This window comes from Somniosus microcephalus, chromosome 8, assembly GCF_052327205.1.
Source record: "Somniosus microcephalus isolate GS21.2 chromosome 8, FLI_Smic_1.0, whole genome shotgun sequence".
Taxonomy (NCBI): Eukaryota; Metazoa; Chordata; class Chondrichthyes; order Squaliformes; family Somniosidae; genus Somniosus; species Somniosus microcephalus.
Genome location: NC_140994.1, coordinates 107650067 through 107667073, shown reverse-complemented (window position 1 = coordinate 107667073; position 17007 = coordinate 107650067). Strand labels below are relative to the sequence as shown.

The following is a 17007-nucleotide window of genomic DNA, read 5'->3' as shown; positions in this document are numbered from 1 at the left end:
GAATACTGCAGAATAACTTCCCTAGACAACTGTTGACACAGATGCCGCGGTAGTTATTTGGGTCTGATTTGTTTCCACTTTTATATATGGGGGAGATTAGTCCTTGGCACCAGATATCGGGAAAACAGCCTGAGCGTAATATGATGTTGAATAGTTTGAGTATCGCACCCTGCATCTCCATATTACTGAACTTTAGCATTTCATTTTTGATGTTGTCTGGGCCACAGGCTTTCTTTAGGTGGAGAGATTTTGTTTTTGTGGCCAGTTCTTTCCATGTGATTGGGGAGTCTAGAGGGTTTTGGTTGTCTTTAATTGTTGCTTCTAATGTGTGGAGTTTTTCTGTGACCTGATGTTGACTTGGGTTTGTTTTGTTTTTTGGGATGTCTTTGTAGAGGTTTTCAAAATGTGTTCTCCAGATGTCGCCATCTTGGATTGGTAATGCTTGCAATTGTGTTGTACTCAGGTTATTCCACATTTCCCAGAATTGTTTTGGATTGGTGGAGTTTTCAATTTCTTCGAGTATTTTGTGGGTATAGTTTTGTGTTTTGTTCCTAATGGTGTGTTTATATCTTTTGAGGGTTTCATTGTATCTAGTACGTAGGTCCGGATTGTTTGGTTGCCGATGCTTTTGGTTTGATATTTTTCTCAGGTCTTTTCTGGCATTTTTGCATTCGTGGTCAAACCATTTCATATTTTTATTTTGTCTTTTTTGATGCTTCCTCTTCTGTTTCACGAGGTCGGCTTTTACAGCTGCCTCATGGAAGATCATATTTATATCCTCTATGGCCGTGTTTACACCATCTCTCTATCTCTCTCTCTCTCTCTCTCTCTCTGTCTCTCTCTCTCTCTCTCTGTCTCTCTCTCTCTCTCTCTCTGTCTCTCTCTCTCTCTGTCTCTCGCTCTCTCTCTCTCTCTGTCTCTCTCTCTCTCTCTGACTCTCTCGCTCACTCGGTCTCTGTCTCGGTCTCTGTCTGTCTCTCTCTCTCAATTCAATTCAATTCAAATTACTTTATTGGCATGATGACAAGATACATCTTATGTTGCCAAAGCACAGAAAAACATGCATGATTGAACACATACACGCAGATCTAGACAGATCTCTCCCTCTCTGTCTCTCTCACTCTCTCTCGCGCTCGGTCTCGCGCGCGCGCTCTCTCGCGCTCGCTCTCTCCATTCAATTCAATTGAATTCAAATTGCTTTATTGGCATGATGACAAGGTACACCTTATGTTGCCAAAGCACCGAAAAAACATGTATGGTTGAACACATAAACGCAGATCTATCCATACAGTGTATAAACAGATATATCCCTGTGTGTATAAATATACACTCATATAATATGCATATAATCTTTTCTTAGGTTTAATGGTTGTCCCTCTGCTTATGGCAAGCTGTAACATAGTTTGCCGCTAAAGTTACGCAATTTCTCTGTTCCCCTAATAGGTATGGGAGCTTTTGGTCGTCATTTACATTTTTGAATTCAGGGCATATTTTTATGAATTTCGGGTAGAAATTCCCCCTGATGTCCTGATATTTTCCACAAGCTGTGAGGAAGTGCACCTCTGTCTCCACCACTCCCTGACTGCAGTGAGAGCATATCCTGTCCTCTCTTGGCAGCCAGGTCTGCCTTTTTCGATGGCCAGGCTATGCTCACTAAGTCTGTACATTGTCATGGTTTTTCTCAGTTTGCTATCTTTTACCGTGGTCAGGTATTCAGCCATGGTGTATTGTCTGTTTAGGGCCAAATAGCAATCGAGTTTGTTTTGGGTTTTTGTTGTTTCTGTCCAACAGGTCAGATATTTTTCCTTTTGTTTAGTGACAATTGTGTTGGGTCGAATTCTCTGTACTATGATGTCACTGTCCTGGAGCTGGTTATTATTAGTAGTGTTAGTAGTTACTTCACTGAGTCCCAGGACTAGTTGACTGAGAGGACTCTTCTCTATGATCCTCTCCTGGCATTTCAGGGCTTCGTAATGATAGCAGTGGGGGTTGCTCATTTTTAGGTGTTTCCAAAATTTGGTGGCTCTTTTTTGGATATTAATTAGTAGTGGATATTGGCCTAGTTCTGCCCTGCATGCATTGTTTGCGGTTTTCCTTTGAGTCCGGAGGATACTTTTACAGAATTCTGCATGTAGGATCTCAATTGGGTGTTTGTCCCATTTTGCAAATTCTTGTTCTTTTAGCGGACCCCACACCTCACTGCCATAGAGTGCAATTGGTTCAATTACTGATTTTAAAATTTTGAGCCAAATGCCAATTGGGATTTCTATTTGGATTGACTTCTGTCTCTCTCTCTCTGTCTCCCTCTTTCTTTCTCTCTCTCTCTCTGTCTCTCTCTTTCTCTCTCTTTCTCTCTCTCTCTCTCTCTCTCTCTCTCTGTGTGTCTCTCTCTCTCTGTCTCTCTCTCACTCTCTCTTGGTCTGTCTGTCTCTCTCCCGCCCTCTCTCCCGCCCTCTCTCCCGCCCTCTCTCCCGCCCTCTCTCCCGCCCTCTCTCCCGCCCTCTCTCCCGCCCTCTCTCCCGCCCCCTCTCCCGCCCCCTCTCCCGCCCCCGCTCTCGCGCTCTCTCGCTCGCTCTCTCGTTCTCTGTGTCGCTCTCTCTGAGCCTGTCTCTCTCACTCGGCCTCTGTGTGTGTCTCTCTTTCTCTCTCTCTCTGTCTTGCTCTCTCTGCCTCTGTGTCTCTCTCTCTCTCTCTCTCTCTCTGTGTCTCTCTCTCTCTCTCTCTCTCTCTCTCTGTCTCCCTCGGTCCCTCTCGGTCCCACTCGGTCTCTCTGTCTCTTTGTCATTCTCTGTCTCTCTCTCTCTAGGCCTCTGTGTGTCTCTCTCTCTGTCTCTCTCTCTGTGTCAATTCAATTCAATTCAATTCAAATGCTTTATTGGCATGAAAGTTTACAGGGAACCATATTGCCAAAGTTTACATAACAAAAAGTACAGTTTTCCAACATTCTGTAGGTGTCAAACAATTTTGACCTTCGTTGGGTACATACAATATTAGTTTAAACAATATTAATTTAAACAGTCGTTGAACATCGTTGGGTACATTCAGTATTAATTTTAAACAGTCCTCAGGTTGTGACATGTTGTTACATATTTGGCACCAAGGTATGGTCTGTCTCCTTCTCCCAGGACTAATCTTAATTTTGACAGGTCATCCAATTCTTTGAAATCTGGGGTTGTTTGGCTGAGCTTGTCAAATAATATGTTTCTTGTTGTGTTGAATTTTTTGCATTTTAGGAGGAAATGCATCTCTGTCTCAACCTCGCCGGCCAGACATTGATCACATATTCTATTCTCTCTAGGCTGCCAGGATTTCTTGTATCTTCCTTTTTCAATTGCCAGTTGGTGGTCGCTTAGTCTGTACCTGGTGAGGGTCTGTCTCTGTTTTGTGTCTCTGATGGTCGAGAGATAGTCTGCCAGTTTATATTCTCTTTTTAGGGCCCGGTAACATTCTAATCTGCTTTGGCTTTTGGTTATTTTGTTCCAATGTTCCAGGTAGGTTTCTTTGCATTGTTTAATGATTTGGTTCACTCGGATTGGTGTTTGGACGGCAGTGTTGGTCTGGGACTGGTCAGGGTCCGGCTGAGTAGGAGTACTTAGTTTCAGTAGCAGCTGACTCAGGGGACTCTTTTCTGGGTTTAGCTCTTGGGTCTGGAAGGCTTTAAAATGAAGGGTGTCTGGGGAGCTAGATTTGAGGTGATTTAGGAAGTTTAGTGCTCGTTTTTGGATGTTTATTATCAGTGGGTATCTGCCTAGTTCGGCTCTGCATGCATTTGTTGGTGTTTTCCTTTGGGTGCGAAGAATGCTTCGGCAAAATTCTGCATGTAGGGCTTCTATTGTGTGTTTTTCCCATTTAGTGTAGCTATGGTGATTGAGCGGGCCCCATACTTCACTACCGTACAGCGCAATGGGCAGGATTATGCTGTCAAATATTTTGAGCCAGATTTTGATTGGGATTTGGATGTTGTAGAATTTTCTTTTTATTGCATATAGGGCTCTTCGGGCTTTTTCTTTTAGTGCATTCACTGCTATGCTGAAGCTCCCTGATGCTGTAATGGTTAGACCAAGGTAAGTGTAGCTCATAGTGTGTCCTATGGATGGTATCACTGAGAGTAAACTGGCATTTGTTTTCCTGACACCTGGGCCTTCTTTGAAAAATCATGATGTTGGTTTTCTTTAGATTTACTGTTAGGGCCCAATTTTGGCAGTATTTGTCGAGTAGGTCTAGTTGTTGCTGTAATCCCTGTTCTGTGGGGGACAGCAGAACCAGGTCGTCCGCATAGAACAGGGATTTCACTTCTCCATCCAGGAGACAGAGACCCGGTGACTCGCTTTGCTCCAGCATGTCTACTAATTCATTTATGTATATGTTGAACAGGGTCGGGCTCAAATTGCAGCCCTGCCGGACGCCTCTTTTCTGGGCGAAGAAACCGGTGCGTTTGTCTCCAATTTTGACACCGCATTTATTTTTCAGATACATCGATTTAATAAGGTCATAGACTTTGCCCCCTATTCCACACTGAAGAAGTTTATAATAGAGCCCTTCGTGCCAGATAGAGTCAAAGGCTTTCTTGAAGTCAATGAAACAAACGAATATTTTCCCATTTTTTGTTTGGTGTCTCTCTCTCTTGGTCTCTCTGTGTCTCTCTCTCTTTCTGGCTCTCTTTCTGGCTCTCTCTGTCTCTCGCTCTCTCTGTCTCTCGCTCTCTCTGTCTCTCGCTCGCGCTGTCTCGCTGTCTCTCTGTCTCTGTGTGTGTCTCTCCCTGTCTCGCTCTCCCTGTCTCGCTCTCTCTCCCACACGCTTAAAAAGGAGTTTATTCCTTTGTTACTGCAGTCTCTCTCTCTCTCTGGCTCTCTCGGTCTCTGTGTGTCTCTCTCGGTGTCTCTCTCTCTCTCTCTCTCTCTGTCTCTCTCTCTCTCTCTCTCTCTCTCTCTCTCTCTCTCTCTCTGTGTCTCCCTCTCTCTCTCTGTCTCTCTCTCTCAGTCTTTGTGTGTCTTTCTCTCTCGGTCTCCGTCTCTCTCTCTCTCTCTCTCTCGGTCTCTCTGTATCTCTCGGCCCCTGTGTGTCTCTCTCTCTGTGTGTCTCTCTCTCTCGGCCTCTGTGTCTCTCTCGGTCTCTCTGTGTGTCTGTCTTTCCCTTGGCCTCTGTGTCCCTCCCCCTCTCTCGCTCTCTCTGTGTGTGTGTCTCTCTCTCTCTCTCTTTCTCTCTGTGTGTGTCTCTCTCTCTCTCTCACAGTCCCTATGTCTCGCTCGCTCTCTCAATTCAATTCAAATTGCTTTATTGGCATGACAAGGTACATCTTATGTTGCCAAAGCACAGAAAAACATGTATGATTGAACACGTAAACGCAGATCTAGACATAGTGTATAGACAGATATATATATCCCTGTATACATAAATATACACACATATAACATGCATATAATCTTTTCTTAGATTTAATGGTTGTCCCTCTGCTTATGGCAAGCTGTAACATAGTTAATGTAATGAAATCTGTTTGTCTTGCCTGTATTCGTTTTGCACTCATGTATATTACCCTCCCCCACACGGTGTATAGTTTCACTTCCTCTTTCCTGACTAACCTGGAAGGTTCCAGGTCTTGGCTCTTGGCTCCGCCCCTGACTTCTCTTACTTAAAGATCCCAGGATCTGTATGACTCAATCCTGCGAGCCAGTCGGTGTGTTGAGATGTTAGCTCTGATCTTAGTGATTAAAAGCCAACTTGTTAAAGTCTATAACTTCTAGTTTTGTGGTTATTGAAGGCACATCAATTTTAATCACTAAAGAATACTAGGATGGATCGACTCCTAAAACCAGAGCGTCTGGACTTGGATCCACATTCTGCTGAAGCATCAAATCAATTTGGACACTGGCTCAAATGCTTCGAACTCTTCGCGAGGGCCTCATCCGCTAGCGAGGTAGATAAACTGAGTCTACTGACTACTCGCGTTAATCATCGGATTTATTCGTTCATCCGGGACGCCACCTCTTACACGGAGGCCATCACTATCCTGAAGGCCCAATACCAGAGGCCAGTAAACGAAGCGTACGCCAGACATCTGCTGGCTACACGCAGGCAGCGACCTGAGGAATCAATGGACGATTTCTTACAGGGCCTAAAGGACTTGGTCCGGGACTGTAACTGCAAGGCCGTGACGGCCAACGTGTACTCTGACGAATTGGTCCGCGATTCCTTCATCACGGGCCTCAAATCGAATTATATCCGGCAGAGACTGCTGGAGAAGGAGGTCCTGGACTTAAAAAAGGCAGTGGCCACTGCGCGATCGCTGGACGTGGCCCAGAAAAACTCTGACTCTTATTCTTCCGGCCATGCGGCCCTCACCGCCTCGTGCGCGCCGAGCGGGCCGCCATCTTGGAATCAGCCATCTTCCCCATCCAGGTCTCAGACCAGCTCTACACCGCCGGAGTCCCCACACAGAAGTTCACCCAGGAGTCCTACTACAGCGGCAATGTCTCGAGGCCCGAAATGCTACTTCTGCGGCCAGGCCAAGCACCCCAGACAACTATGCCCAGCGAAGGACGCTACATGCTTCAAATGTAAGAAAAAGGGGCATTTTAGCAAAGTCTGCAGGGGGAATCCGATTTCCAACTCCGTCACCGCCTCGTGCGGGCCGCCATCTTGGGATCCGCCATCTTTTCCCGACTCAACGGCTGCCCAGGGCCCAACAGTGGCTTCGATCACGGTGGATCAATCCAGGCCACACCCGTTGACAAAATCCATGATGGACATACAGGTAAACGGGAATCTAATGAAATGTTTAATTGACTGTGGGAGTACCGAGAGTTTTATCCACCCTAGCCTGGTACGGCAGCACTCATTAACAGTAACCCCTACACGGAGCAGAATTGCTATGGCTGCTAAGCCCCACACTTCGGACATTTTGGGCTACTGTGTGGTAACACTGACTGTAAAAGGCACGGACTACAAGGATTTTAAACTCCTCGTGATGCCAGAACTCTGTGTTAATGTAATCTTGGGCCTGGACTTCCAGTGCCACCACGAAAGTGTCATGCTAGCATATGGCGGGTCCCAGCCGCCACTCACAGTCTGTGGCCTATCAACCTTAAAAATCAGTCCGCCCTCTTTATTCGCTAATCTCGCTCCGAACTGTAGGCCCATAGCGACCAAAAGTAGACGGTACAGTCTGGAAATCAAGGCGGAAGTGGACAGACTCCTGTGGGCAGCACGGTGGCATAGTGGTTAGCACTGTTGCCTCACAGCGCCAGGGACCCGGGTTCGAATCCGGCCTCGGGCGACTGTCTGTGTGGAGTTTGCACATTCTCCCCGTGTTTGCGTGGGTTTCCTCCGGGTGCTCCGGTTTCCTCCCACAGTCCAAAGATGTGCAGGTTAGGTTGATTGGCTGTGATAAATTGACCCTTAGTGTCAGGGGCATTAAATACGTGGGGTTACGGGGATAGAGTGGGATATGTGTCGGTGCAGGCTCGATGGGCCGAAATGGCCTCTATCTGCACTGTGGGGTTTCTGTGACTTCTGTGATTTCTGGGAAGGCATTATTGAATGCAGTACCAGTCCGTGGCGTGCCCAAGTAGTCATAGTTAAAAATAGCGAAAAGAAACGGATGGTAATTGACTACAGCCAGACTGTTAATATTTATACCCAGCTGGACGCCTACCCTTTACCCCGCATATCAGAAATGGTCAACCAGATTGCGCAATACCGAGTCTTCTCGACTATCGACCTCAAATCCGCGTATCACCAGCTCCCCATTAGAACGGAGCACCGCCCATACACCGCCTTTGAGGCGAACGGACGCCTCTACCATTTTCTCAGAGTGCCCTTCGGGGTAACAAATGGGGTCTCGGTCTTCCAATGTGAGATGGACCGCATGGTTGACGAGAATAAACTACAAGCTACCTACCCCTATCTGGACAATGTCACTATCTGCGGGCACAACCAGCAAGACCACGATCTAAATCTTGCGAGATTTTTAAAAACTGCCCTAAAGCTGAATCTAACCTACAACGAAGACAAATGTGTCTTCAACACAACCCGTCTCTGTATCCTCGGCTGTGTGGTGGAAGATGGGGTAATTGGACCGGACCCTGACCGATTACGCCCCCGAAAGGAACTGCCCCTGCCACACAATCCCAAAGCTTTAAAAAGGTGCCTGGGATTTTTTTCGTATTATGCCCAATGGGTGCCCAATTACTCTGATAAGGCCCGACCCCTCATTAAATCGACGTCCTTCCCACTATCAGCTGAAGCTCGGGAGGTTTTCACCAGTATCAAACAGGACATTGAAAGGGCTGCACTGTGTGCAGTGGACGAAAGCATTCCCTTTCAAGTCGAAAGCGATGCGTCAGACTTTGCCTTAGCTGCGACCCTCAATCAGGCTGGGAGACCTGTGGCCTTCTTCTCCCGAACCCTTCAGGGACCTGAAATCAGGCACTCTTCTGTCGAGAAGGAGGCACAGGCTATAGTGGAGGCAGTGCGGCACTGGAGACACTACCTAGCCGGCAAATGTTTCACCCTGCTCACCGACCAGCGGTCGGTGGCTTTCATGTTTAATAACAAACAAAGGGGGAAAATCAAGAATGACAAAATACTCAGGTGGAGGATCGAACTATCCACGTTCGACTATGATATTATGTACAGGCCGGGAGCCCTTAATGAACCCCCAGACGCCCTATCGCGGGGAATGTGTGCCAGCATTCATACGGACAAATTACAGGGTCTCCACAACGACCTCTGTCACCCAACTATAACATTTTATAAAGTCCCGCAATCTGCCCCACTCCATCTAGGAGGTCAGGGCAATGACCAGAGCCTGCCGCATCTGTGCGGAATGCAAGCCTCGTTTCTACAGGCCTGACCGTGCACACCTTATCAAAGCCACACGGCCATTCGAGCGCCTAAGTCTGGACTTCAAGGGACCCCTTCCCTCTGCCGACCGTAACATATTCTTCCTCAATATCATCGATGAATATTCCCGCTTCCCCTTCGCCATTCCCTGCCCAGACATGACCAGTGCCACGGTCATCAAGTGTCTCTGTAATCTATTCTGCATGTTTGGCATGCCGAACTACATACACAGCGATAGGGGGACGTCATTTATGAGTGACGAACTGCGCCAGTTCTTGCTCTCAAAGGGGATAGCCACTAGCAGAACCACTAGCTACAACCCCCGGGGTAATGGGCAAGAGGAAAGGGAGAATGCTACTGTTTGGAAGGCTGTCACGTTAGCCTTAAAGTCAAAAGGCCTTCCGACCTCCCGCTGGCAGGAAGTCCTCCCAGACGTGCTCCACTCCATAAGGTCTCTGTTATGTACAGCCACTAACGCTACCCCTCACGAAAAGATGTTCGTTTTCCCCCGGAAATCCACCTCGGGCATTTCTCTACCCGCGTGGCTGACGTCTCCGGGGACAGTACTATTGCGGAAGCACGTGAGAGGCCATAAAACGGACCCCCTTGTGGAAAAGGTACAGCTCCTCCATGCAAACCCTCAGTACGCCTATATCGAATACTCTGACGGGCGAGAGGACACTGTTTCCATAAAAGACCTCGCTCCCTCGGGGAGCGGAGAGAACGATGAGAGACTACCCGAGGAAGACCTACACCAAAAAGAGACAGGACGCCCAGAGGTATCAATACCCAACTTTAACCTGGAGGACACTGCAGATAACCTGGAAGACACTGCGGAGGCCCCGACAGTGGAGGAACCAGAATCCACTCCCCTAGAGGCACCCCAACCGGCTTTGCGCCGATCACTGAGAACCGCAAAACCTCCTGACAGACTCACTTATACCAACTTTTAAGAAACATCACCCCGATGGACTAACTCTAAAGAAGGGGTGAATGTAATGACATCTGTTTGTCTTGCCTGTATTCGTTTTGCACTCATGTATATTACCCTCCCCCACACGGTGTATAGTTTCACTTCCTCTTTCCTGACTAACCTGGAAGGTTCCAGGTCTTGGCTCTTGGCTCCGCCCCTGACTTCTCTTACTTAAAGATCCCAGGATCTGTATGACTCATTCCTGCGAGCCAGTCGGTGTGTTGAGATGTTAGCTCTGATCTTAGTGATTAAAAGCCAACTTGTTAAAGTCTATAACTTCTAGTTTTGTGGTTATTGAAGGCACATCAATACATAAATATACACACATATAATATGCATATAATCTTTTCTTAGATTTAATGGTTGTCCCTCTGCTTATGGCAAGCTGTAACATAGTTTGCCGCTAAAGTTACGCAATTTCTCTGTTCCCCTAATAGATATGGGAGTTTTTGGTGGTCATTCAAATTTTTGAATTCAGGGCATATTTTTGTGAATTTTGGGTAGAAGTTCCCCTTATGTCCTGATAGTTTCCACAAGCTGTGAAGAAATGCATCTCTGTCTCCACCACTCCCTGACTGCAGTGAGAGCATATCCTGTCCTGTCTGCCTTTTTCGATGGCCAGGCTATGCTCACTAAATCTGTACATTGTCAAGGCTTTTCTCAGTTTGCTATCTTTTACCGTGGTCAGGTATTCAGCCATGGTGTATTGTCTGTTTAGGGCCAAATAGCAATCGAGTTTGTTTTGGGTTTTTGTTGTTTCTGCCCAATATGACAGGTATTTTTCCTTTTGTTTAGTGACAATTGTGTTGGGTCGAATTCTCTGTGCTAGGATGTCACTGTCCTGGGGCTGATTATTATTAGTAGTGTTAGTAGTTACTTCACTGAGTCCCAGGACTAGTTGACTGAGAGGACTCTTCTCTATGATCATCTCTTGGCATTTCAGGGCTTCGTAATGATAGCAGTGGGGGTTGCTCATTTTTAGGTGTTTCCAAAATTTGATGGCTCTTTTTTGGATATTAATTAGTAGTGGATATTGGCCTAGTTCTGCCCTGCATGCATTGTTTGCGGTTTTCCTCTGAGTCCGGAGGATACTTTTACAGAATTCTGCATGTAGGATCTCAATTGGGTGTTTGTCCCATTTTGCAAATTCTTGTTCTTTTAGCGGACCCCACACCTCACTGCCATAGAGTGCAATTGGTTCAATTACTGATTTAAAAATTTTGAGCCAAACGCCAATCTCGGTCTCTGTCGCTCTCTCAGTCTCTGTCTCTCGCTCAGTCTCTGTCTCTCTCTCAGTCTCTGTTTCTCTCTCTCTCTCTGTCTCTTTCTCGGTCTCTGTGTCTCTCCGTCTCTCTCTCTCGCTGTCTCTCTCTTTCTTGGTCTCTGTGTCTCTCTCTCTCTCAGTCTCTGTGTCTCTCAGTCTCTGTGTCTCTTTCTCGGTCTCTGTCTCTCTCTCTGCCTGTCTCTCTCGGCCTCTGTGTGTGCGTCTCTCTCAGTCTCTCTCTCAGCCTCTGTCTCTCTCTCTCTCTCATTCAGTCTCTGTCTCTCTCTCTCAGTCTCTGTGTGTCTCTCTCTCTCGGTCTCTGTGTGTCTCTCTCAGTCTCTCTCTCAGCCTCTGTCTCTCACTCAGTCTCTGTCTCTCTCTCAGTCTCTGTCTCTCTCTCTCTGTCTCTTTCTCGGTCTCTGTGTCTCTCTCCGTCTCTCTCTCTCGCTGTCTCTCTCTTTCTTGGTCTCTGTGTCTCTCAGTCTCTGTGTCTCTCAGTCTCTGTGTCGCTCAGTCTCTGTGTCTCTCAGTCTCTCTGTCTCTTTCTCGGTCTCTGTGTCTCTCGGTCTCTGTCTCTCTCTCTCTCTGCCTGTCTCTCTCGGCCTCTGTGTGTGTGTGTCTCTCTCTCTCGGTCTCTGTGTGTCTCTCTCAGTCTCTCTCTCAGCCTCTGTCTCTCACTCAGTCTCTGTCTCTCTCAGTCTCTGTGTGTCTCTCTCTCTCTGTCTCTCTCGGTCTCTGTCTCTCTCTGTGTCTCTCCTTCAGTCTCTGTGTCTCTCTATCTCAGTCTCTGTGTCTCTCTTTGAGCACGGTCCATCTAGTTCCTCTTCTACAATCCTTGTAGTCACATGATACAATGATAATGGAGTTGACTAATCATAACAACCAGTCCCTTTTACTCAGTCTAGAACAAACCCAGGCATGAGGTGAGGGAAAGCATCGTGGTGGAGAGCTTTGGGAACCACAGCCTGTTCACCTGTTCCTCCCGAGCATGTTACTCACCACACGTCATGTCTCAAATTACTCATACACTGTACCCCAAAATGTTATTTTCTGAAAGAAATCTATCTAATTTGCATTTGAATGCATCAATGGTAACTGCTTCCACCGTCTCCTTGTGGGGGGGGGGGGGGGGGGGGGTTCCATCAATTGACCGCTTGCTCTTTTTGAATTTACCCCCTTCAAGCACAGACTGTGTCCAAAAGCAAAACACTGCAGATGCTGGAAATCTGAAATAAAAACAGAAAATGCTGGAAATACTCAGCAGGCCAGGCAGCACCTGTGGAGAGAGAAACAGAGTTAACGTTTCAGGTCGATGACCCTTCGTCAGAGCTGGAAAAAGCTGGAGATGGAGCAGGTTTTTAAGCAAATGCAGGGGCAGGGAAAGGGGAGAGGGGAGGAAAGAACAAAAGGGAAGGTCTGTGATGGGATGGAAGGCAGGAGAGATTAAGAGACAAAAGGGATGATGGTGCAAGGCAAAAGGAGATGGTAATAGGACAAGACTGTGTCCTCTGGTTCTACTGTCCTGGACACGGTGAAACAGCTTTTCACGGTCAACATTCACAGAATCACAGAAACCCCACAGTGCAGATAGAGGCCATTTCGGCCCATCGAGCCTGCACCGACACATATCCCACCCGATCCCCGTAACCCCTACACCAACACATATCCCACCCTATCCCCGTAACCCCATGTATTTAATCCCCCTAACACTAAGGGTCAATTTATCATAGCCAATTAACCTAACTCGCACATCTTTGGACTGTGGGAGGAATTGATTGGATGAATGTAAATGATCTAAAACCAACTTCTTGGAATTGTATATAAGCTCGGCACGTACTACAATCCCCCGATTGCAGACCGCGTGGTTGCAGACGCTTCTCCCAGAGCCCTGTCATTTAATAAAGTTGTCTCTCTTACTCAAAGTCTAGTTTCCGAGGAATCATTTTTCCTACAACAGCAGCAAGTCTGAATCATGGTACCTAACTTGTAATTTTTTAAGCTATGTTCGTACCAGACATCATGTAGATGACCACATAGGTCTTTTCTCTGGTCCTTTTAGAATCCGAAAAACAGCAATCACATCACCTCTTCACCTTCTCGTTTCCAGTGAGAACATGTCCAATTTACATAATCCCCAATCCCTCTATCCCCTCAATCATTCTGGTTGGTCTCTTATCTATCTTTTCAATTGCTGCAATATCCTTTTTGTTCTTGGTGACCAGACCTGTACACAGTATTCTAAGTGCGTTCCACCAATGTTTTATAACGTGTCAGGGTTACCTCACTATTTCAGCTCAATGTTGACCTTTTAATACATTCCAACCTCTGATTTTCTTTACTCACTGCCACCGAGCATTTTTGTGATCGCTTCAATTTATTGTCCGTTAGGACCCCCAGATCTCTCTCATTTTCCATGCACATCACTTTCTTTCCATTTAAGCAATGGTCCCTTCCTGGATTTTTTTGTCCCCATGTGAAGCACTTTGCATTTCTCTACATTGAATTTCATCTGCCACCTGTCTGCCCAATTCCCCAGTATATTCAAATCCTCCTGCAGCTTATCCTGTTCAGCTATGGAGTCTTCCACCTTCATTAGCTTTATATCATCTGCAAATTTAGCCACTGTGCTGGTGACACCTAGCTCTGGATCATTTATGAAGATATTAGATAAAAGAAGTCCCAAAACAGCCCCCTGTGGGACCCCAGATGACAATCCCTTTAGCACCACCCTCTGGGGTCTATCGATCAAACAATTACGTATCCACATGTACAAGGAGGTTGGATACTGACACTGCACTAGTTTTGATTGTGAATATAACTGTTGGCACTCAGAAGTCCAGAATATTTTTGTTGGGTAAGGGTATCGAGTGATGTGGAGCAAAGGTGGGTAGATGGAGGTAAGATACAGATCAGCCATGATCTAATCGAATGGCGGAGCAGGCTCAAGGGGCTGAATGGCCTTCTCCTGTTCCTAGAATGATCATGAAATATCAAAGTGCATGGATCTCAAACTGCTGATTGTGTATTGCAGCCTATTCTCTGAGCAAAAGTGATTGACTTGCAATCTGCTATCTTCTTTTCTAGACCAAGAGCAACTTGAATCCCAATGCGAAGGAGTTTGTTCCTGGGATGAAGTACTGAAGCTGATTATGGAGGCGTGTGTTGGTGGATGTAGCACAATCTCCACACTGTGAAGCCAGTATTAGAGGAACCAGTAGTAGAAGCTCCCTTCTCTATCACTGTGTTACACTCGTGCATTGCCAAAGTTTTCACTTAGTGTTGCATGCTAAATAAATGTACCGAGACTGTTATTATTAAATAACTTGCTTCTAGTCGTTGACTGAAAAAAAAAACGGACCCTTAAAAGTGCCACGGAGGGGGAGGAGCAGCCAGCACGGACCGGGGAACCGGCCCCAACGCTGCCTAATGGATTGCCACTTCCGGCTGCATGTTGCCAAATAAATGGGCTTGGATGTCTGCCTGTGGCTGAGTGGGAACCTGAGCTTGCCGTCTCTGTCTCCACTCACTCATTCTCAGCCCAGCACCTGGCTTTGTTCTTGCGACTTGTTTTGAACTCTGTTTTGGTCACCTTAGCGCCCTCCAGGGGCTGTTCAAACTTTTCATCGACACATTTCCATGGAATCTTGGAGCACAAATCCCCAGTGTCAACACTTGTGTGTATTGATAGCTTGAGACTTGGGAAGTGATCGAATGTGGGAAGTATTCCAGTGTATTGTAACTGACTGGGCAGTACGTGTGACCAGACTTTGATCTACACACTGAGGCCCTGTAACAGGTGCCCAGGGCCTGTATCAACAAGGGTTCTGACATAGGGAGTTCTTGAGGTTTTTCATAAACCCTCTCCTCCGTTATTGGGAGGAGGTGCTAGTACTCATAATTCAAGCTAATAAGGCACTGGTGATCTTTTCAGTCCTCATTTGCCTGTTGACATGATTTACAGGGTTTCTACAAGTAAAATTCATGCTCGAGATTTTACCCCTGGTTTGTGTGGAGTTGGGGAAGTTGCCTCTGGGCATAGGGAGGAAAATTGACCAACCCTTCCTTGCTGTGGGTAGTCTTGGAGGCAATAAGGCTCAAATCAATTGTAAGTCTCTTTAATTGATCAGGCGACTCCAGCTGTCCCAATGGAACTGAGGTCAGTCCAATAATTAATGTTAAACAGTGACACTGACTCACAGTCGCTGTTACACGGTGACACTGTCTAGCGGTCGGTGTTACACAGTGACACTGACTCACAGTCGCTGTTACACGGTGACACTGTCTAGCGGTCGGTGTTACACAGTGACACTGACTCACAGTCGCTGTTACACGGTGACACTGTCTAGCGGTCGGTGTTACACAGTGACACTGACTCACAGTCGCTGTTACACGGTGACACTGACTCACAGTCACTGTTACACGGTGACACTGACTCACAGTCGCTGTTACACGGTGACACTGTCTCACGGTAGCTGTTACACGGTGACACTGTCTCACGGTCGCTGTTATATGGTGACACTGTCTCACGGTCGCTGTTATATGGTGACACTGTCTCACGGTAGCTGTTATACGGTGACACTGTCTCACGGTAGCTGTTACACGGTGACACTGTCACGCTCGCTGTTATATGGTGACACTGTCTCACGGTAGCTGTTACACGGTGACACTGTCTCACGGTCGCTGTTATATGGTGACACTGTCTCACGGTAGCTGTTACACGGTGACACTCTCACGGTCGCTGTTACACGGTGACACTGTCTCACGGTCGCTGTTACACGATGACACTGTCTCACGGTCGCTGTTACATGGTGACGCTGTCACACGGTGACACTGTCTCACGGTCGGTATTACACAGTGACACTGACTCACGGTCGCTGTTACACGGTGACACTGTCACGCTCGCTGTTATATGGTGACACTGTCTCACGGTAGCTGTTACACGGTGACACTGTCTCACGGTCGCTGTTACACGGTGACACTGTCTCACGGTCGCTGTTATATGGTGACACTGTCTCACGGTAGCTGTTACACGGTGACACTGTCTCACGGTAGCTGTTACACGGTGACACTGTCACGCTCGCTGTTATATGGTGACACTGTCTCACGGTAGCTGTTACACGGTGACACTGTCTCACGGTCGCTGTTATATGGTGACACTGTCTCACGGTAGCTGTTACACGGTGACACTCTCACGGTCGCTGTTACACGGTGACACTGTCTCACGGTCGCTGTTACACGGTGACACTGTCTCACGGTCGCTGTTACATGGTGACGCTGTCACACGGTGACACTGTCTCACGGTCGGTATTACACAGTGACACTGACTCACGGTCGCTGTTACACGGTGACACTGTCACGCTCGCTGTTATATGGTGACACTGTCTCACGGTAGCTGTTACACGGTGACACTGTCTCACGGTCGCTGTTACACGGTGACACTGTCTCACGGTCGCTGTTACACGGTGACACTGTCTCACGGTCGCTGTTACATAGTTACACTGTCTCGGTCGCTGTTACACGGTGACACTGTCACGGTCGCTGTTACATGGTGACACTGACTCACAGTCGCTGTTAGACGGTAACACTGTCTCACGGTCGGTGTTACACGGTGACACTGTCTCACGGTCGCTGTTACACGGTGACACTGTCTCACGGTCGCTGTTACACGGTGACGCTGTCTCACGGTCGCTGTTACACAGTGACACTGTCTCACGGTCGCTATTACACGGTGACACTGACTCACAGTCGCTCTTACACGGTGACACATAGAAACGTAGAAGATAGGAGCAGGAGTAGGCCATTCGGCCCCTCGAGCCTGCTCCACCATTCAATGAGATCATGGCTGATCATCCAAATTCAGTACCCTGTCCCTGCTTTCTCTCCATACCCCTTGATCCCTTTAGCCTTAAGAAATATATCTAACTCCTTC

The 17007-nt window shown here is 47.3% G+C and overlaps 1 protein-coding gene across 1 annotated transcript in view; it reads left to right on the top strand.

Moving 5' to 3' along the window:
• The window catches only part of LOC147113748 (polyadenylate-binding protein-interacting protein 2-like), a 96894-nt gene extending 82494 nt beyond the window's left edge, over nucleotides 1–14400 (top strand). Inside the window, exon 4 of the mRNA XM_085995058.1 lies at nucleotides 14163–14400. Coding sequence (XP_085851184.1) covers nucleotides 14163–14219 — 57 coding nt within the window. The 3' untranslated portion in view covers nucleotides 14220–14400. The remainder of the gene's footprint in view (nucleotides 1–14162) is intronic.
• Nucleotides 14401–17007: the final 2607 nt, after the last annotated feature.